This window comes from Emys orbicularis, chromosome 20, assembly GCF_028017835.1.
Source record: "Emys orbicularis isolate rEmyOrb1 chromosome 20, rEmyOrb1.hap1, whole genome shotgun sequence".
In the NCBI taxonomy this organism is placed as follows: Eukaryota; Metazoa; Chordata; order Testudines; family Emydidae; genus Emys; species Emys orbicularis.
In genome coordinates this window covers 18,279,468-18,299,860 of record NC_088702.1, presented here as the reverse complement: position 1 = coordinate 18,299,860, position 20,393 = coordinate 18,279,468, and the positions used below count along the sequence as shown (strand labels likewise).

Genomic DNA, 20,393 nt, shown 5'->3' with positions numbered 1-20,393 from the left:
GATGCATCAGCCAGAACCTGTGTCTGAGCTGATTTCAAGGCAGTAACAGACCTTTTAGGGTCACCACTTTGTTATAGGTTTAGCATTTTAAAATAAGTATAATAGAATATCAGGGTTGGAAGGGACCTCAGGAGGTCATCTAGTCTAACCCGCTGCTCAAAGCAGGACTAATCCCTAGACAGATTTTTGCCCCAGATCCCTAAATGGCCCCCTCAAGGATTGAACTCACAACCCCAAGTTGAGTAGGCTACTGAACTATCTCTCCCCCCGCAATGTGTGATTAGCATGACCCAGATTGGGATTTGAACCCACAATCCCCAGCTTCAGAGGCTGATGCCTTATCCATTAGGCCACTGGGTCACCCAAGTGTAAGTAGATAAGACCAAGGCACCACTGGGAGTTGAACCCAGGATCTCCTGCTTCCTAGACAGGTGCTTTAGCCAGCTAAGCCATGGTGCCTGAATTCAATGATTGTTTTCTCCTGCATTGCAATTTGATGTTCTTGTTCAAATGTTCTGTGTAAATCAATTCTGTTTTGTGTGCAAATAAGGAATGTGTGTGTTAGGAGATAAGTGTGAAGGCCATCACCGAACCAGATGTTCTAGGGAGGAACCGAGGACAGACGCAAAGGTGCCAGAAAATTACAACACACCCCTATTGAAATGTCCAAAAAGAGCAAATAACAACTCTAAAATTAAAACAGGCACCTATCAATGGGGACAAAATAGCTGTAATCAAAACCAGCATGGGGGTAACTCCCTAAAAAAAATAAAAAATTTAAAAAAACAAGCACTCATCAAATAACAATTAATTACAGCATGACGGTGCAAAACTAATTGGTCCCAATGAAGGAGAATCACTATATAAACAGGGGGTCTTGCCGTCCTGCCAAGACTTCCCCGGAGCATCGTGTCGCGACCGACGGAACCCGGCTCCTCCCTACCCATGATCAACCTAACTGGCCACTAGATTGATCCGGACTCTAGACTGGTAACTATAACATCGACTGGCGGGACAGTGTGTGTGTGCGGTGTAATTAAATGCATATGCTAATTGTTGTATTTCCAATAAACGCAGCGTATTGCCTTTTCCCCTGAAAAAGATCCTGTGTGCTTCTTATAAGCATAACATGGCCAGGCTGCAGCTCCGACTCCCCTCCCTCCCCCAGCCACTGGAGCTGGGCCGGGGAGAGCTGTGCTGGCAGCTGTGGGGAGCCTGGGTCCCTCCACTTGCCCTGGGCGGGAGGCCTGAGCAGCCCTCGCCCAGCGTCTCTCAACCCTGCCCCCCAGACCCGCTGTCCAGGGCAGGTGGAGGGTCCACACCGCGGTTCCTCACAGCTGCCTACACGGCTTTTACCGTCAGAGCCCTGCGCGGATACAAAATTGGTATTCGCCTCTGTCACGGAGTCCTTGGGCGATGCTCTGGAACTGCTCCCCACAAAGCCAGTCAGGACTTTGGGGAGCCTCCTCTCCCTTGGAGCAGACCGTCTTCAGGGCAAGAAGCTCACACGCCTTCACCTCCTGGGTCTGACCTTGGAGCATTCAGCATATGCCCCTCCGTGCGCTTCCCACAGTGAGTCCGCCCAGGCGGGGTCTTGGGGAAGACAGAGGTCCTGCACCCCCCACTTTGCAGTCAGACGTGACTCTTAGCCAGCCAGTAAAACAGAGGTTTATTAGATGGCAGGAACACGGTCTAAAACAGAGCTTGTAGGTACAGCAGCGAACGGGACCCCTCGGCTGGGTCCATTATGGGGTTCAGAGAGCCAGACATCCACGTCTGCTCTCACTCCTCGTCCCCAGCTAGCTCCAACCCTGAAACCCCCTCCAACCCCTCCTTCTCTGAGCTTTGTCTCTTTCCCCGGGCCAGGAGGTCACCTGATCTCTTTGTCTCCAACACCTTCAGTTGGCACCTTTGCAGAAGAGGGGCCCAGGCCATCAGCTGCTAGGAGACAGAGTGTCGGGCATTTAGGTACACTGGCCCTTTGATCTGCTGCAACCATACATCCTTATCCCACCACCTAGATATTTAAGAAAGGCATAGGGGAAACTGAGGCACCCACACAGTATTCAGAGAAAACATTAAGAACATTCCCAGTGCGTCACAGCCTCCACCCGGGTATCGCAAAAATGGTCCAAGGTATACAGCGGATCCCTACGGATTTGCAGGCTCTAGTGATGGGTGCACGTTCCCAGCTGCGTATGGCTGTGATACTGAGGGCTCTTTCCCCTGCTGAGCGCGACTGTGGATACTAGCGAGATCCCTGTATCTCAAGCCAGAGAGATGCCCAAGAAGCTGCAGGCAGCGGTGTGTGTTTAATGCACCTTTATTAAACCAGCGCGGTGACTGTCAACCCAAAGGCAAGAAATACCGAGATTAGTGAATGAAGGTAAATGCGGATACGCGCTGGCTGGCGGGGGTGGAATCTAACGGCGTTATTACGTTAAACATAATCTGCGGCAGGGAGTGAATGAGTCAATAAAGCGTCGCATGATGGCAAGACGCTGTGATTAGAATCGATACTGACTGTCAGCCTGTTGATACAGCGATGGCACACGGTACCCGGCCAATCATTGTGAGTTGTTTGTATTACAGTAGCAAATAGAAACCAGAGCCCCATTGTGCCAGGTGCTGTACGAAGATATAACAAAAAGACAGGCCCTCCCAGAAGCGCTTTCACTCTAAGTGTAAGACTATTGGCAATAGGTAGATTCAACAAACAGGCCAAGAAATAGTGCGAGGAAACAACCAGACGATACTGGTCAGATTGAAACACCCCACGCAGCAAACCACTACCCCAGCATTGCAGCTAAATGCAACTGATCAGATTCACAGGGCAGGATTTTAATGAGGCTTTTAGGCCTTGTCTTCAAAGGACAGGAGTACTGGCTCCGCTGCTCTAACCCCCTGCCCCAGGGATGCTCTTGTGCTGGTAGAACAGTGACATTCTCCAACTCAGCTTAACCCTCTCCCAAGTGCCATAAACGAAACTGAAAAAAAGTCACTCTTCTGCTGGAGTGAGAGCGTTCACACACGAGGTTACACCAGGATCATTCTATCGGTTTCAATTCACACCTTAGGTTATACCGAAAAACTTTCCCATGAGGACAAGGCCTTCAGCCTCTAAGCTGCAATGGAGCGACGGCCGATTGACCCCAGCTGGGATCTGGCCCCATTGACCCCAATGGAGTGACAGCTGATTTGCCCCAGTGCGGGGATCTGGTCCATTCATGTTTGTAAGATGCTCAGATACCGAAGGGATGGAGGAGCCCAGCGGGTCCTAGGTTGATAGAACCGGATTCAGTATAATTTTATTTTTGTTGTATGAATGTCCAGAAGGAAGCTGCCTCATTCCTTGTGGGGTAAAACCTCAGGAGCGTTGAGATGACACTGAATGTGTCTCCTTCATTATGGGGGCTTTGACTGGTGTGCAACGGCGCCCCAGATGGCTTATGGGGACTGAACACGTGTTATGCTTATAGGAATCACATGGAATCTTTTAAAGGGGATAAGGCAATACGCCACATTTCCTGAGAGTACAGTTTAATTATTAAAATCAGCATGTGCTTCCATTCACACACACTCTCTCTCTCTCTCTCACACACTCACACACACACACACACACACACAAAGGTTGCAGTTGGATCTTATAGTTACCAGTCCTTAGTGTTGCTCGGTCAGTTCCAGTGGCCTGCTGAACCTGCACACGAGGGAGGGGAGCTGGGCCTCTGTCAAACGCGTTCGAAGCTCCGATATTGATGCTGAACGAACCCAAAGTCCTATGGCAATACACCCGCCTTTTATAGTGATAAGTTCCCATACAAGTCTCTGGACCTTGCTGTGTCACACTGGAGCTGTCAATCACGAGGTAGTCAAGGTTGCTCTTAATTAGCATTATTTTGAGTTGTTATTGGGAGGATCCGCAGCTGTTTTTTATCTCGTCCCTTTGGCTCAACTCTTTATCTCGTCCGCGGGGTATATGCCTTTGGTTTAGGGTCGTCAATCTGCCATCCGGGGATTGATAATAAAGTTGGTTCCTCTTGACTCCTCCACTCCCTTCTTGACCATCCAGCCCAGTTGTCCTATCTCACTTAATTACCATACATTCTTCCCTCACACCAAACAGTAAAGAAGGCAGTTACAGCCATAGAACGTCTATCCTTCTAAGAACAAATGTTAACACAATCAGGAAAAAATAAACTCAGAACAATTTCTTCGTACTAATTCAAAGCTGGCAAAATGGAGTATAAGGCAAAATAAGCAAAATTTTACTTGAGACAATTTCTTCCAACTAGGCTTTTGGCCTACACATGCAACTCCTGGATGGAGAAGCATGAATCTTTCCTGCTTGAAGTCCAAGACTGTGTCTTCTAGACAGCAGCAGGCTCATCCAATGCAACACCAAATCCTAGAAGGCGTTTTCCCTTTCTGCTTCCAGAGCTTTGCTCAGAACCCGCTGGGTGTCGTCAGCTACAGAGGCCAAACACTTCCGCAGCATGAAGAACGTGGTAACCAGTGCCACCCCTCCAGACACCATGGCACCAAATACGGGGAGGCGCTTCCACGAATATTCCCTTACCATCACAGCAGCCCCCACCGAATCCAACAACAGCTTCAGAGCCGTCATGGGGGTCATTCCCAAGGACGTCATCACGGCCGTCAGCTCCTCCACGGGCTTCCCAACCTGTCGGGCGAGAGCAGAGAGGGACCTGTTGTCCACGCCGAAGTTGCTGTAGTATCGGAACAGGTGTTTCCTGAAGATGACGAAGGTGCCCAAGAAAGAGAGACCTGGGACAGGAACGGCAGCGAGAAGACATGAGAAAAGGGCTATTTTCCAAATCTCCCCCTTCAGGGCGGCTTTTTTCTGGTTGATGATGGGCGAGGCGACAGCAGGCAGGCTAAGCAGGAAGGCGTGTCTCTTCAGGCACGGCAGCTCCGTCTGCAAAGTTTGCCGCAGGAGGGGAAAATCGTAGTGGTTGGGTTCCCAGCTGGACACAACAAAAACCTGTGGGTGGCCCACTCCTTCAGCAGCTACACCTCTCCTGCAATCCTCCCTGATCTGCTCCAGGATCCTCTCCTCGTTGTAGCTGGAGGGACGCTGCCTCCTGGAAGCATCCAGGTCCATGTCGGCTTTGGAGCGCACAAAGTAGAACCTCTTGCCCATTCTCTGGATCTCACAGGCCAGCCTGGCGTGCTCGGAGCGGAAGCGTTGAGAGCCGACGATGATGTAGAACTCAAATCGGCTCAAACTGAGCTGCTTACAGTAGCTGTCTAGAGGGAAAGAGGATGTCCCCACCCCTGGCAGGTCCCAGAGGGTGACGCCTGGGAGGACGGGATCTGGATAAGCCACCGGCTCTGTCATGGTATCGAGCATCCCGGTTTCAGCAGCGCCTTCATCACCAGCACGTAGCCCCCGCATGGCGTTGATGAGGGAGGACTTCCCAGAGCCCGACTCCCCCGTGATGGCGATGTTGAGGGTGTGGCTGTTAAACGACTCCGGTGTTCTCTCCTGCACACTAGAAATCACGTCTGTCAGGCTCCCTTGATAGACAGCGGCTCTGAACCCATCGAGAGCCATGGCGCTCAGTCTGCGGCAGAGAAGAAGAAACATTTCAGCTTCTAGTTAAGGCTGCGTCTGGAAAATCCTGCACTGACAGCACAGTGTCAAGCCCCCAAAAGTTAGGAACAGGCACATTTATGGTGGCCCATGTAACCTTAACTCTGCCCCTTGCGTATCCAACCCGTGCACTGAATGAGGCAGGGGCAGTGTGGAAAAAACAGGAGTTGTTTGGTTTTAATCCTTATTTATTATTTGTAGTGTAGTGCATAGAAACGCCGACCGAGATCGGGACCCCATCGTGCCGGGTGCTGCACAGACCCCGACCGAGCTCAGGGCCCCGTTGTGTCAGGTGCTGCACAGACCCCGACTGAGCTCAGGGCCCCGTTCTGTCAGGTGCTGCACAGACCCCGACTGAGATCAGGGCCTCGTTGTGTCAGGTGCTAACACAGACCCTGGCTGAGATCAGGGCCTCCATTATTCTGAGCGTTGCGCAGCCCCACAGGTGAGAATTTTCACAAGATCTCAGCTCCCCTGAACTCTCAGAAATAAGTGGGGAGATTTTTGAGCCAGCCCAGCACCCTGCCGCTGACGGGGACAATATCTCAGCTGTGAACAGGCAGAGCCGTGCTCAGACCCAGCCTTCTCCCTTGGCTGCCCTCTAGCTCAGAGGAGCCGCGGGGAGCCCTGCAGCTGCTCTCGCTCGCCCCAAAGGCCTGGCAGGAAGACGGGGAGCGCACAGCTCTCTCGGCCCCCATCCCAGCTCCGTGCACAGGAACAGGGGACACCGGAATTGGGGCCCGGATATTTCAACTGAAGCCAAGGGGGAGTCTAAGGACCCAGAGCTGGGCGCAGTTTTTTCAGCCACAACTTTTGCAGGTGAAAAATGCAGATTCATGGATTGCGGAGCCGGAAGGGGACAGCCCTGGGGCCCATCTAATCCGCCCGCCCGCGGGCCACAGACCAGACACCGTCTCCAGCACGAGTTCCTCTGCAGGGCGGCTTAGCAGCTGCCCCATACTGCAGCCACACCAGGGGAGGAGCGAAGGGGGCCCAGGGCCGGGTGTTCCCCAGGGACTGACAGGAGAGGGGATGTGCCACTGTACGGGGGGGTGGGGAAATGGCTAAACTGGCAACACTGCAGCTGACCGCTAAGGGGGGGAGGGGGTATTTGAGGGGGAGGGAGGAAAATCCCAAGCGGGGGGAATCTCTTACCTCCCCCCAAGCTGGGCTGCGCTCAGGTGGGGCTGATGGTCTCCGGGAAGGGGCAGCAATCTGTGGGCACAGCTCACCCCGGCCCGCCCGCAGTGTCTCAGCTGCTCCTCGCTCCCCTTCTTCCTGCCAGCCCCCCCTTTGCCGGGGCCTCCCCTGCCTGCCTTTGTCTGGCCCCGGCTCTCTCCTGCGGCTCTGCTCCAGCTCCGGCTCCGGCTCGCTCCGGGTCAGCGAGCAGGGGAAAGGGAAAGTGAAAGCAGCAGCTGGCGGAGGAAGCAGGGCCGGGGCTCACCCCGAGGGGAGGGACAGAGCGGGGCCTAGATACCTGCCCCCCCCCCCCCCAGCGCGTTTCCAGGTGGACACAGCCCTAAATGTCACCAAACAGTCAGGGGGTGACAGTGTGTACTTACAACACACACACACACAGAGCAGGGCTCATCATACCCAGCAGGGGGCAGCAGGGACAGGGACACACACACACACACACACACACACACAGAGCAGCACTCATCTCATGCAGCAGGGACACACACACACACACTCTTTAGGGCTTTAGGAGAAAGCATGGGCTTTCCCTTGAGTCCCTGCCCCCAGCCCGTCCCTTTCCCCGAAGCCCCAACCTGCCCCTTCTTCCCAAGCCCCTGACCTCACACCACCCCTTCCCCTGAGGCCCCGCTCCCACACCGCCCCTTCCCCCCAAGATCCCTATAACCCCCCCCCATTGCTCCTCCTTATGGCCGGTAAAAAGTGGGAGCGCTATGGCCCCTGGCCCTCCCTGTTCCAGCGCCCCTGCCCCCACGCTGTCCAAGTCATGGCTATAAACCCTCTTGGCCTCTCAGCAGTTAGGCATTTGAGAGCTAAATGCTTTTGCTCTTACGGGTGTGAATTCTGCTCCCGTATGGAGAATATGGGGGGCAGTGTCACAGTCCCCACCTGTTGTTTTGTTTCTGTAACCGCTACGGGACAAGGATCATGCGGGCAGGGGACTGGACTCGATGACCTCTCGAGGTCCCTTCCAGTCCTAGAATCTATGAATCGTCTCCCTGTGGTATGTGTTTGTGTAGCACTGAGCTCTATAGGGCACTGATCTATGACTCTCTGACCTGGGATAGACAGCACGTCCCACTAAAACAGTGATTCTCAAACTTTTGTACTGGTGACCCCTTTCACACAGCAAGCCTCTGAGTGCGACCCCCCCTTATAAATTAAAACACTTTTTTATATATTTAACACCATTCTAAATGCTGGAGGCAAAGCAGGGTTTCAGGTGGAGGCTGACAGCTCACGACTCCCACATAATAACCTCATGACCCCCTGAGGGGTCCCGACCCCCAGTTTGAGATCCCCTGGGCTAGAGTATCACCAGGGTCCCTCCTGCTCTTAAAATCTATAACTCTGTGAGCATGAGTGTATAACTGGGACCCCCTGGTGCTGCTGTAAGATCAATAATAATTATGGATATGATTTTTGTCATGGTAAAATTAGGCAAAATTCACATAACAGTCATGGTAAAAATGTACAAAATCAGGATATAGTCACAGAAACAAAACATGTGTAACAGTTTAACAATAAAGTATTACAGTGTCACATTTACATGAAACAATGTTAATGCAAGAGTTTTCATTTCCTTGTCAAAGTAAACGGTTTTGAAATGAGATATGCATATTGTGCAATCATTTTTTAAACAAAAATAATGAAAAATTATATAACAAAAATAACAGATTCTTTTTAGTAAAGGCCCTTTTGCAAACTGTTGCGATTTTGGTGTAACAAGTTACACGTAGGTAGACTGTTATTTTTTATGCGGCGTCTGTTGTCCCCAAGCACATTTGTATAAGACGAGAAGGCGCGTTCTGTAGCCGGGTACTGCTAAGCATCAAAGGGTAACTACGGGCAGAGCTGGGAATTTGTCCATCCTGCTTCTCCAGAACTGGAAAACGTCCTCGTTCCTCAGTTCTTGTACTACTCCCAGTAAGACCGATATTCTCTGGGCTGGAATGTTGTCTTCAAACAGTGGTATATTTCCAAATACGGTGGTCTCACATGTGCCAAGGTATTTGACTTGATTTGACACATACACAGCATGCAGTGAAGAAAGCGGCATCAGGTTGGCAAAAAGTTCAGTCAGTGTCCATGTCTGACTTGTTCTTTTTTGAGCTTTCCAAGAGTGTTGTTTTTGCTGTTGGGTGTTGGCAAGTTTCAGAGCAGGTCTCTGCCCACAACGCAAGCTCATGAACTGTGGGCTCTTCATAAGCTGTAAGCATGTTCCTGATTCAGGGTGCAAACTCTTTTAGAGCTGGGACTTCTTCAATAACTGCTGCGGATTGGCAAAGATCAACAATCTCTTGAACATTTGAACTGCTTCTGTGACCATTCTCCTCTGTAAACAATGAAACCCAATCCTCAGTGTGTTCACTGTGGTAAAGAGAAGCATTGAACCAGCTGGTCCATCTGGTTATTATGGGGTTGGTGGGAGGGAAGGACTTTTCCCTCTTTCCATTAGAAACATGCAGAATGGGGCTTTTCTTGCAGGACAGGCAGTGAAAGCACATTGTATAACCACAACTAATTCATTTACTTTCAAAAGTATCTGCTTCCACAGATCGCCCACAATGTTAAGCAAATATGCCATACATGTAAGATGTACAACATTTTAAAACAAAGGTTTCAAACCTCGATCCTAAGTTTCCCCCATGTACGTGGCATTATTGGTCACAAACACAGTGATGCAGTTAATGGTATTGTGAATTTTTCAACAGTTTCCCATATTGAACAATTCATTTGAGCAATTGGAGACTCGGATAAATTGCTGCTGGTTGGCCATATGTATAGCCAGTGAATCAGCCTCTGCCTTCCCTCAATAACCCATTGATTTGTTGATTTTGTTTCCATAATGATTAGCGGTCCAGTTCTGCGATCCTTTCACACCCCCAGAACGGGCCCCTCTTGTCTTGTAGAAATGATTTAATATTTCAATTATAATAAACTTGCATTTAATCTGGACTAAGAGCCCGTGTCTCTGAATTTCACCATTGCTAAAGGCCCATGGTTTAAGGGCATTGCTCTGACTAGACAGGAGCTCTTCCCTCCGAGTGTCACTAATTGGGGGGTTTAACGAGGGGGGGGGGAATGCAGCCGTAGGGTGTTTGTGAGGAGAAGCACCAAAACCCTGAAGCAGCAGCGTCGCCAACAACAAGGGTCGGGTCTTTACCTGAGGGGATTCTCTACACTTCCTTAACTGTGACTCGAGCCCTCACCAGTAACCTGGGAACCTGTATCCGCTCTGGGCACCTTTGCTGGGCAAATCTGCACCCACTCACCAGCACAGTCACCAGCGGGTTAAACAGAAGAACTTTGTTGGCGGAGGAAAGAGGAAGGACGGGGTGAGCTGGGACAAACCTTTACTGTTCAACACCTTCCCCCATCTACTGTCTCAGGGCGCATCTGTCACAGCCCCGACCAATTGCCCCCTGATCGGCTGATGCAGTTTGTTCTGCCTCCCAGCCCCTCACTCACAGTTTGTGGCTGCAGGAGAATCAGGGTCCCTGGGGCTCTACCCCCGTCCTGCTCTGATGATTTCAGAAGTGGGTTTAAACCTGTGCGGAGACAAGTCCATTGGACCTTAAACCTATCACTGCCACCACTCAGCCGTTCTGGGGTTCTTAGGATTATTTCAGCAACTAGGACAGGGAGCCTACACCAGAGTCTTTAGGTGAACGTAGACCCTGATCCCAGTCACTGTTCAGGCTTTGCCCAGCTGGTTCCCACCAGGGAACTCTCCAGAGTATCAGCCCAACTACAGAACTTAGCCACATTTAACCCTGATGTCCCCAAACCATCCACAGTTGATATGTAAATGAGCTACGGCCTCACTCAGTCCCTTTGCCCTCCAGCAGATGGCAGCAGAGAGCTCCCTCTGGTACCTGCCTTCTCTCGTGGACTTCAGGCCCCAGGGCTCCCACTCCTCTCTCCTGGGTCTGCCCCTAACTGAGTCCCCCTCCCTTGTGTCGGCTTTTCCTGGCCCTGGCCCAGCTGGGGTCACTAATTATCATTAGAAATAAACCATCAGAAATACCCACTGCCTCCTGGGGGGAAGGGGAGAGTGCTGCCTGTCTCCTGCAGCAGCTCTGATTGGCTGCCCGTCCCCAGGAGGTGGGGCAGTGGGTATTTCTGACGGAGCAACAGTGACACCTGGTGGCCAGTCTGGGTAACGTTTCCCTCATTAGCACAGCAGTGACATCCAGTGGTGAATTCGGGTAATGCACAGCGTGTATTTTGTAAGTGGAACAGCAGTGACTGTGCATTGCATGGTACTGCTGCTTCATTAAGTAATAAAATCTGAATTTAGAGCTCGGACACTGGGAGCCAGGACTCCTGGTTGCTATTGTGAGCTCGATGTCTATAGCTGTTGTACAATCTTGAGCAAGTCACTTATTTTCTCTGTGCTGCACTTTTCCCGCTGTGAAAGGTGGAATCCTGCTCCTTTGAGGTCTATGGCACAAATCCCACTAGCTCCAATGGGAGCAGTGCTGTGCCCAGAGAGGGATCACAGGGTTAATTCATATGTAGAAAGCTCTGTGGTGAAAGGCTCAGGAATAGGTCGTTATTAGGCAGTAATTCAAGGGCAGTGGGAGCAAGACAAACAGTTCACAAGACAGTGAGAAATCGGGTGTGAGGGGAGAGGGGACCTTAATTTTGTCTTATGATTTCAGAACAAACCTGAGTACGTGACTGGGAGATTCTTCCCCTGAGACTCAGGCAGGTTTCTGTGATTCCCAGACCGGCCTGGACTCTCTTCACTTTCCTGCCGGATGTTAAATGAGGTGACTGACGTCTGTCACATGTGATTCGGTGCCTCTTATCCTCTCTTTGCGCTGTGTGTGCAATGAGGTGGTTTGTTGTGGGAGGTGTCACAGGCTGGCCAGCCCTTTAAGGCAAGCCAAGCTCGGTCTGGCCTATGAGCTAGCAGCGAGCCCCCCGCTGGGGGTGATAGGGCAACTTAATGATAATTGGTGACCCCAGCTGGACCAGGGCCAGGAAAAGACAATAGGGAGGGGGAACAACTCAGTTGGGGCAGACCCAGGAAAGAGGGCTGCTGTGTGTGTGTGTGTGTGTGTGTGTGTTAGGGTGATCAGATGTCTCGATTTTATAGGGACAGTCCCGATAGTTGAGGCTTTTTCTTATATAGAAGCCTATTACCCCCCACCCCATCCCGATTTTTCACACTTGCTGTCTGGTCACCCTAGTGTGTGTCCAGGGGCCAACATCTGGTTAATTATGGAGCCGGAGCTGTGGTGTGAATACCGATGCTCCACAATTGTGTCACTCACACAGGAACCTGGCTTTGGCTCTTGGCTGAACATTCAGCTTAGCAGGGTTCATTTCATGCCGGCGGTACTGCCCGGGCCTGTGGACCTCTGGCTTCTTGGGATCCTGTTGGAAGCCGTCCCCATGGGGGAGCAAGTAGCAGCTGTCAACAGCCGGAATCTGGAGTCAGGGCCAGGCCAAGATGTTTTGCTACCCAGGGTGTGTCTGTGCCTTGCACTGAGCGTGTCGGGTCTCTGCACCGTGTGTCTGTGCCGTGCACTGAGCGTGTCGGGTCTCTGCACCGTGTGTCTGTGCCGTGCACTGAGCGTTCTCGGTCTCTGCACCGTGTGTCTGTGCCGTGCACTGAGCGTGGCGGGTCTCTGCACTGTGTGTCTGTGCCTTGCACTGAGCGTGTCGGGTCTCTGCACCGTGTGTCTGTGCCTTGCACTGAGCGTGTCCGGTCTCTGCACCGTGTGTCTGTGCCGTGCACTGAGCGTGTCCGGTCTCTGCACCGTGTGTCTGTGCCGTGCACTGAGCGTGTCGGGTCTCTGCACCGTGTGTCTGTGCCGTCCACTGAGCGTGTCGGGTCTCTGCACCGTGTGTCTGTGCCTTGCACTGAGCGTGTCCGGTCTCTGCACCGTGTGTCTGTGCCGTGCACTGAGCGTTCTCGGTCTATGCACCGTGTGTCTGTGCCTTGCACTGAGTGTGTCCGGTCTCTGCACCGTGTGTCTGTGCCTTGCACTGAGCATGTCGGGTCTCTGCACCGTGTGACTGTGCCGTGCACTGAGCGTGTCGGGTCTCTGCACCGTGTGTCTGTGCCGTGCACTGAGCGTTCTCGGTCTCTGCACCGTGTGTCTGTGCCGTGCACTGAGCGTGTCGGGTCTCTGCACCGTGTGTCTGTGCCTTGCACTGAGCGTGTCGGGTCTCTGCACCGTGTGTCTGTGCCTTGCACTGAGCGTGTCCGGTCTCTGCACCGTGTGTCTGTGCCGTGCACTGAGCGTGTCCGGTCTCTGCACCGTGTGTCTGTGCCGTGCACTGAGCGTGTCGGGTCTCTGCACCGTGTGTCTGTGCCGTCCACTGAGCGTGTCGGGTCTCTGCACCGTGTGTCTGTGCCTTGCACTGAGCGTGTCCGGTCTCTGCACCGTGTGTCTGTGCCGTGCACTGAGCGTGTCGGGTCTCTGCACCGTGTGTCTGTGCCGTGCACTGAGCGTTCTCGGTCTCTGCACCGTGTGTCTGTGCCTTGCACTGAGCGTGTCCGGTCTCTGCACCGTGTGTCTGTGCCTTGCACTGAGCGTGTCCGGTCTCTGCACCGTGTGTCTGCCGTGCACTGAGCGTTCTCGGTCTATGCACCGTGTGTCTGTGCCTTGCACTGAGCGTGTCCGGTCTCTGCACCGTGTGTCTGTGCCTTGCACTGAGCGTGTCGGGTCTCTGCACCGTGTGTCTGTGCCTTGCACTGAGCGTGTCGGGTCTCTGCACCGTGTGTCTGTGCCGTGCACTGAGCGTTCTCGGTCTCTGCACCGTGTGTCTGTGCCTTGCACTGAGCGTGTCGGGTCTCTGCACCGTGTGTCTGTGCCTTGCACTGAGCGTGTCCGGTCTCTGCACCGTGTGTCTGTGCCGTGCACTGAGCGTGTCCGGTCTCTGCACCGTGTGTCTGTGCCGTGCACTGAGCGTGTCGGGTCTCTGCACCGTGTGTCTGTGCCTTGCACTGAGCGTGTCCGGTCTCTGCACCGTGTGTCTGTGCCTTGCACTGAGCGTTCTCGGTCTCTGCACCGTGTGTCTGTGCCTTGCACTGAGCGTGTCCGGTCTCTGCACCGTGTGTCTGTGCCGTGCACTGAGCGTGTCCGGTCTCTGCACCGTGTGTCTGTGCCGTGCACTGAGCGTGTCCGGTCTCTGCACCGTGTGTCTGTGCCTTGCACTGAGCGTGTCCGGTCTCTGCACCGTGTGTCTGTGCCTTGCACTGAGCGTGTCCGGTCTCTGCACCGTGTGTCTGTGCCGTGCACTGAGCGTGTCCGGTCTCTGCGCCGTGTGTCTGTGCCGTCCACTGAGCGTGTCCGGTCTCTGCGCCGTGTGTCTGTGCCGTGCACTGAGCGTGTCCGGTCTCTGCACTGTGTGTCTGTGCCGTGCACTGAGCGTGTCCGGTCTCTGCACTGTGTGTCTGTGCCGTGCACTGAGCGTGTCCGGTCTCTGCACTGTGTGTCTGTGCCGTGCACTGAGCGTGTCCGGTCTCTGCACTGTGTGTCTGTGCCTTGCACTGAGCGTGTGTGCTATCTGCACTCTGTGAGTCTGCCATGCACCAGCGTGTGTGTGTGTGTGTGTGTGTGTGTGTGGTTTCCCTGCCGCCCCATGCTGGAGGGGCTGAGTCTGCTCTTTCTCTCTCTCTCTGTGGGTGAGAGAGGGGGTCCCCCTGCGGGTATGATGTGTGTGTTGTAAGTACACACTGTCACCCCCTGACTGCTTGGTGACATTTAGGGCTGTGTCCACCTGGAAACGCGCTGGGGGGGGGGGGGCAGGTATCTAGGCCCCGCTCTGTCCCTCCCCTCGGGGTGAGCCCCGGCCCTGCTTCCTCCGCCAGCTGCTGCTTTCACTTTCCCTTTCCCCTGCTCGCTGACCCGGAGCGAGCCGGAGCCGGAGCTGGAGCAGAGCCGCAGGAGAGAGCCGGGGCCAGACAAAGGCAGGCAGGGGAGGCCCCGGCAAAGGGGGGGCTGGCAGGAAGAAGGGGAGCGAGGAGCAGCTGAGACACTGCGGGCGGGACGGGGTGAGCTGTGCCCACAGATTGCTGCCCCTTCCCGGAGACCATCAGCCCCACCTGAGCGCAGCCCAGCTTGGGGGGAGGTAAGAGATTCCCCCCGCTTGGGATTTTCCTCCCTCCCCCTCAAATACCCCCTCCCCCCCTTAGCGGTCAGCTGCAGTGTTGCCAGTTTAGCCATTTCCCCACCCCCCTGTACAGTGGCACATCCCCTCTCCTGTCAGTCCCTGGGGAACACCCGGCCCTGGGCCCCCTTCGCTCCTCCCCTGCTGTGGCTGCAGTATGGGGCAGCTGCTAGGCCGCCCTGCAGAGGAACTCGTGCTGGAGACGGTGTCTGGCCTGTGGCCCGTGGGCGGGCGGATTAGATGGGCCCCAGGGCAGTCCCCTTCCGGCTCCGCAATCCATGAATCTGCATTTTTCACCTGCAAAAGTTGTGGCTGAAAAAACTGCGCCCAGCTCTGGGTCCTCAGACTCCCCCTTGGCTTCACGTGAAATATCCGGGCCCCAATTCCAGTGTCCCCTGTTCCTGTGCGTGGAGCTGGGATGGGGGCCGAGAGAGCTGCGCGCTCCCCGTCTTCCTGCCAGGACTTTGGGGTGAGCGAGAGCAGCTGCAGGGCTCCCCGCGGCTCCTCTGCGCTAGAGGGCAGCCAAGGGAGAAGGCTGGGTCTGAGCACGGCTCTGCCTGTTCACAGCTGAGGCTAGGTCTACACTACAGCGGGGGTCCGACCTAAGATACGCAACTTCAGCTACGTGAATACCGTAGCTGAAGTTGCGTATTTTAGGTCGGCTTACCTAGCGGTGAGGACGCGGGAAAGTCGACCGCTGCCGCGCTGCCGCCGACTCCGCTGCCGCCTCCTGCCGAGGTGGATTTCCGGAGTCGACGGCAGAGCGATCAGGGATCGATTTTACCGCGTCTTCACTAGACGCGGTAAGTCGATCCCCGAAAAACCGATTGCTACCCGCCGGATCGGCGGGTAGTGAAGACAAAGCCTGAGATATTGTCCCCGTCAGCGGCAGGGTGCTGGGCTGGCTCGAAAATCTCCCCACTTATTTCCGAGAGTTCGTGGGAGCTGAGATCTTGTGACAATTCTCACCTGTGGGGCTGTGCAACGCTCAGAATAATGGAGGCCCTGATCTCAGCCAGGGTCTGTGCAGCACCTGGCACAACGGGGCCCTGAGCTGAGCCAGGGTCTGTGCAGCACCTGACACAACAGGGCCCTGAGCTCGGTCGGCGTTTCTATGCACTACACTACAAATAATAAATAAGGATTAAAACCAAACAACTCCTGTTTTTTCCACACTGCCCCTGCCTCATTCAGTGCACGGGTCAGATACGCAAGGGGCAGAGTTAAGGTTACATGGGCCATGATAAATGTGCCTTTTCCTAACTTTTGAGGGCTTGACACTGTGCTGTCGGCCCAGGATTTTCTGGGGGTAGTCTTAACTAGGAGCTGAAATGTTTCTTCTTCTCTGCCGCAGACTGAGCGCCATGGCTCTCGATGGGTTCAGAGCCGCTGTCTATCAAGGGAGCCTGACAGATGCGATTTCTAATGTGCAGCAGAGAACACCGGAGTCGTTTAACAGCCACACCCTCAGCATCGCCGTCACGGGGGAGTCGGGCTCTGGGAAGTCCTCCCTCATCAACGCTATGCGGGGGCTACGTGCTGGTGATGAAGGCGCTGCTGAAACCGGGATGGTCGATACCATGACGATGCCGGTGGCTTATCAAGATCCCGTCCTTCAAGGCGTCACCCTCTGGGACCTGCCAGGGGTGGGGACGCCCTATTTCCCTCTAAACACCTACTGTGAGGAGCTCAATTTGAGCCAATACGACTTCTTCATCATCGTCGGCTCCCAGCGCTTCCGCTCCGACCACGCCAGGCTGGTCCGTGAGATCCAGAGAATGGGCAAGAGGTTCTACTTTGTGCGCTCCAAAGCCGACATGGACCTGGACGCTTCCAGGAGGCAGCGTCCCTCCAGCTACAACGAGGAGAGGATCCTGCAGCAGATCAGGGAGGACTGCAGGAGAGGCGTAGAAGCTGAAGGAGTGGGCCACCCACAGGTTTTTGTCGTATCCAGCTGGGAACCCAACCGCTATGATTTCCCACTCCTGCGGCAAACTTTGCAGACGGCGCTGCCGTGCCTGAAGAGACACGCCTTCCTGCTTAGCCTGCCTGCTGTCGCCTCGCCCATCATCAACCAGAAAAAAGCTGCCCTGAAGGCGGAGATTTGGAAAATAGCCCTTTTCTTATGTCTTCTCGCTGCCATTCCTGTCCCAGGCCTCGCTTTCTTGGGCACCTTCTTCGTCTTCAGGAAACACCTGTCCCGATACTATATCATCTTCGGCGTGGATGACAGGTCCCTCTCTGCTCTCGCCCGGCAGATTGGGAAGCCTGTGCTGGAGCTGACGGCCGTGATGACGTCCTTGGGAATAACCGCCATGACGGCTCTGAAGCTGTTGTTGGATTCGGTGGGGACCGCCGTGATGGTAGCGGAATATTCGTCGGAGCGCCGTCCCGTATCAGGTGCCATGGTGTCAGGAGGGGTAGCACTGGTTACCACATCCTTCATGCTGCGGAAGCATTTGGCCTCTGTAGCTGACGACACCTGGAGGGTTCTGAGCAAAGCACTGGAGGCAGAAAGGGAAAACACCATCTAGGATTTGGTGTTGCATTGGATGAGCCTGCTGCTGTCTAGAAGACACAATCTTTGATTTCAGGCAGGAAAGATTCATGCTTCTCCCTCCAGGAGTTGCATGTTCAGCCCCCATAAACCATCTGGGGCGCCGTTGCACACCAATCAAAGCCCCCATCATGAAGGAGACAGACTCGGTGACAGCTCAACGCTCCTGAAGTTTTACCGCACAAGGAATGAGGCAGCTTCCTTCTTGACATGCATACAACAAAAATAAAATTATACTGAATCCGGTTCTATCAACCTAGGTCCCGCTGGGCTCCTCCATCCCTTCGGTATCTGAGCACCTTACAACCATGAATGGACCGGATCCCCACACTGGGTCAAATCAGCCATCACTCCATTGGAGTCAATGGGGCCAGATCCCAGCTGGGGTCAATCGGCCGTCGCTCCATTGCAGGTTAGAAGCTAAAGGCCTTGTCCTCATGGGAAAGTTTTTCGGTATAACCTAAGGTGTGAATTGAAACCGATAGAATGATCCTGGTGTAACCTCGTGTGTGGACGCTCTCACTCCGGCAGAACAGTGGCTTTCTTTCAGTTTCATTGATGTCACGTGTGGGGGGAGTTAAGCTGAGCCGGAGAATGTCACTGTTCTACCGGCACAAGAGCGTCCCTGGGGCAGGGGGTTAGAGCAGTGGACCCAGTACACCTGTCCTTTGAAGACAAGGCCTAAAAGCCTCATTAAAATCCTGCCCTGTAAATCTGGCCAGTGGCATTTAGCTGCAATGCTGGGGCAGTGGTGTGCTGTGTGGGGTGTTTCATGCTGACCAGTATCGTCTGTTTGTTTCCTTGCACTTTTTCTTGGCCTGTTTCTTGAATTGACCTATTGCCAATAGTCTTACACTTAGATTGAAAGTGTTTCTGGGAGGGCCTGTCTTTGTGTTATATCTTCGTACAGCGCCTGGCACAATGGGGCCCTGGTTTCTATTTGCTACTGTAATACAAACAACTCACAATGATTGGCCGGGTACCGTGTGCCATCGCTGTATCGAGAGGCTGACAGTCAGTATCGATTCTAATCACAGCGTCTTGCCATCATGCGACGCTTTATTGACTCATTCACTCCCTGCGGCAGATTATGTTTAACGTAATAACGCCGTTACATTCCACCCCCGCCAGCCAGCGCGTATCCGCATTTACCTTCATTCCCTAATCTCGGTATTTCTTGCCTTTGGGTTGACAGTCACCGCGCTGGTTTAATAAAGGTACATTAAACACACACCGCTGCCTGCAGCTTCTTGGGCATCTCTCTGGCTTGAGATACAGGGATCTCGCTGGTATCCACAGTCGCGCTCGGCAGGGGAAAGAGCCTTCAGTATCACAGCCATACGCAGCTGGGAACGGGCACCCATCACTAGAGCCTGCAAATCCGTAGGGATCCGCTGTATACCTTGGACCATTTTTGCGATACCAGAGTGGAGGCGGATACCAATTTTGTATCTGTGCAGGGCTCTGACAGTAAAAGCCGTTTGGGCAGCTGTGAGGAACCGCGGTGTGGACCCTCCACCTGCCCTGGGCAAGTGGAGGGACCCAGGCTCCCCACAGTTGCCAGCGCAGCTCTCCCCGGCCTGGCTCCGGTGGCTGGAGAAGGGAGGGGGTTGCAGCTTCAGCCTGGGCATGGTAAGAGCCGGGTGGGCAGCTGTAGGGAGCAGCTGCAGACCCTCCACCTGCCCTGGATGGGGGCCCTGAGCAGCCCCGGGACAGCTCCACAGGTCACCTCCTTTCCCCCCCCGGCCAGGCCAGCGTGGAGCCCAGCCGGGGAGCTCTGGGGGGCCGCGGCAGACCCTCCACTCCCTGCCGTGTTCCCGCCCCCCAGGCTCCCCACCCGGCCGAGGGCAGGTGGAGGGTCCACGACTCCGCACCGGCTCCCCACAGCTGCCCATGCAGCCCTCCCCGGCCCGGCTCTGGCAGGGGTGGAGGGTGCCTCGAAACAGCCTGCCCCGATGTAAAGCCCTGCAAAGCCGCTCATATCTGCAGATCTCCACAGATAATTTTTGCGGCGCGCACATCGGATATGGAGACACATTTTTGTATCGGTGCAGGGCTCTACCCTTAATAAACAAACTCCCAGACGCCGCACCGGCTTCATCATCTGGGCAGATTTCAGCTGCAGCTCCAGTTAGAGTCCTCGGCTGGAATATGGGGTCCAGTTCTGGTGTTGGCACGTTCCAAAAGGGTGTTGAAAAAGCTACAAGGATAACATGCCGGACCCTGAAAGCACAATCGGATTGGTTTATCCAAGAGAAGGTTAAGCGGTGCCTTGATCATTGTCTGTAAGAAACTCTGTGGGGAGATTGATTTTACTAGAGGAGGGGTGGGCAAACGTTTTGGCCTGAGGGTCACATTGGGGAATAGAAATTGTATGGCGGGCCATGAATGCTGACAAAATTGGGGTTGGGATGCGGAAGGGGTGCAGGTCCCGGCTGGGGGTGCGGGCTCTGGAGTGGGGCTGCGGATGAGAGGTTTGGGATGCAGGAGGGGGTGAGGACTCTGGTTGGGGATGCGGGCTCTGGGGTGGAGCTGCGGATGAGGAGTTTGGGGTGCAGGAGAGTGCTCGGGGCTGGGATCGAGGGGTTCGGGTGGGAGGGGGATCAGGGCTGGGTAGAGGTGCGGGAAGAGGTGCAGGTTCCGGCTGGGGGTGCGGGCTCTGGGGTGGGGCTGCGGATGAGAGGTTTGGGGTGCAGGAGGGAGCTCTGGGCTGGGATCGAGGGGTTTGGAGAGCGGGAGGGGGATCAGGGCTGGGTAGGGGTGTGGGAAGAGGTGCAGGTTCCAGCTGGGGGTGCAGGCTCTGGGGTGGGGCTGCGGATGAGAGGTTTGGGGTGCAGGAGGGTGCTCGGGGCTGGGATCGAGGGGTTCGGGCGGGAGGGAGATCAGGGCTGG

The 20,393-nt window shown here is 54.5% G+C and overlaps 2 protein-coding genes and 2 non-coding genes across 4 annotated transcripts; 1 reads left to right on the top strand and 3 right to left on the bottom strand.

The window, feature by feature from the left end:
- Positions 1-286: 286 nt before the first annotated feature.
- On the bottom strand, positions 287-360 carry TRNAQ-CUG (transfer RNA glutamine (anticodon CUG)). Its single transcript has one exon. It is a non-coding gene; the product is annotated as a tRNA-Gln (tRNA).
- A 25-nt stretch (positions 361-385) lies between these two features.
- Positions 386-459, bottom strand: TRNAP-AGG (transfer RNA proline (anticodon AGG)). Its single transcript has one exon. It is a non-coding gene; the product is annotated as a tRNA-Pro (tRNA).
- A 1,195-nt stretch (positions 460-1,654) lies between these two features.
- LOC135892429 (interferon-inducible GTPase 5-like) lies at positions 1,655-6,845 on the bottom strand. Its single transcript, XM_065420208.1, has 2 exons — positions 6,770-6,845; positions 1,655-5,585 (listed from the first exon to the last, which is right to left on the bottom strand). The coding sequence occupies exon 2, from the start codon at positions 5,573-5,575 to the stop codon at positions 4,406-4,408; it is 1,170 nt and encodes a 389-aa protein (XP_065276280.1). The 5' UTR covers positions 5,576-5,585; positions 6,770-6,845; the 3' UTR covers positions 1,655-4,405.
- Positions 6,846-14,775: 7,930 nt separating this feature from the next.
- On the top strand, positions 14,776-18,732 carry LOC135892753 (interferon-inducible GTPase 5-like). The gene is made up of 2 exons (XM_065420551.1): positions 14,776-14,905; positions 16,299-18,732. Exon 2 carries the CDS (start codon positions 16,309-16,311, stop codon positions 17,476-17,478), a length of 1,170 nt encoding a protein of 389 aa, XP_065276623.1. The 5' UTR covers positions 14,776-14,905; positions 16,299-16,308; the 3' UTR covers positions 17,479-18,732.
- The last annotated feature ends 1,661 nt before the right edge of the window (positions 18,733-20,393 follow it).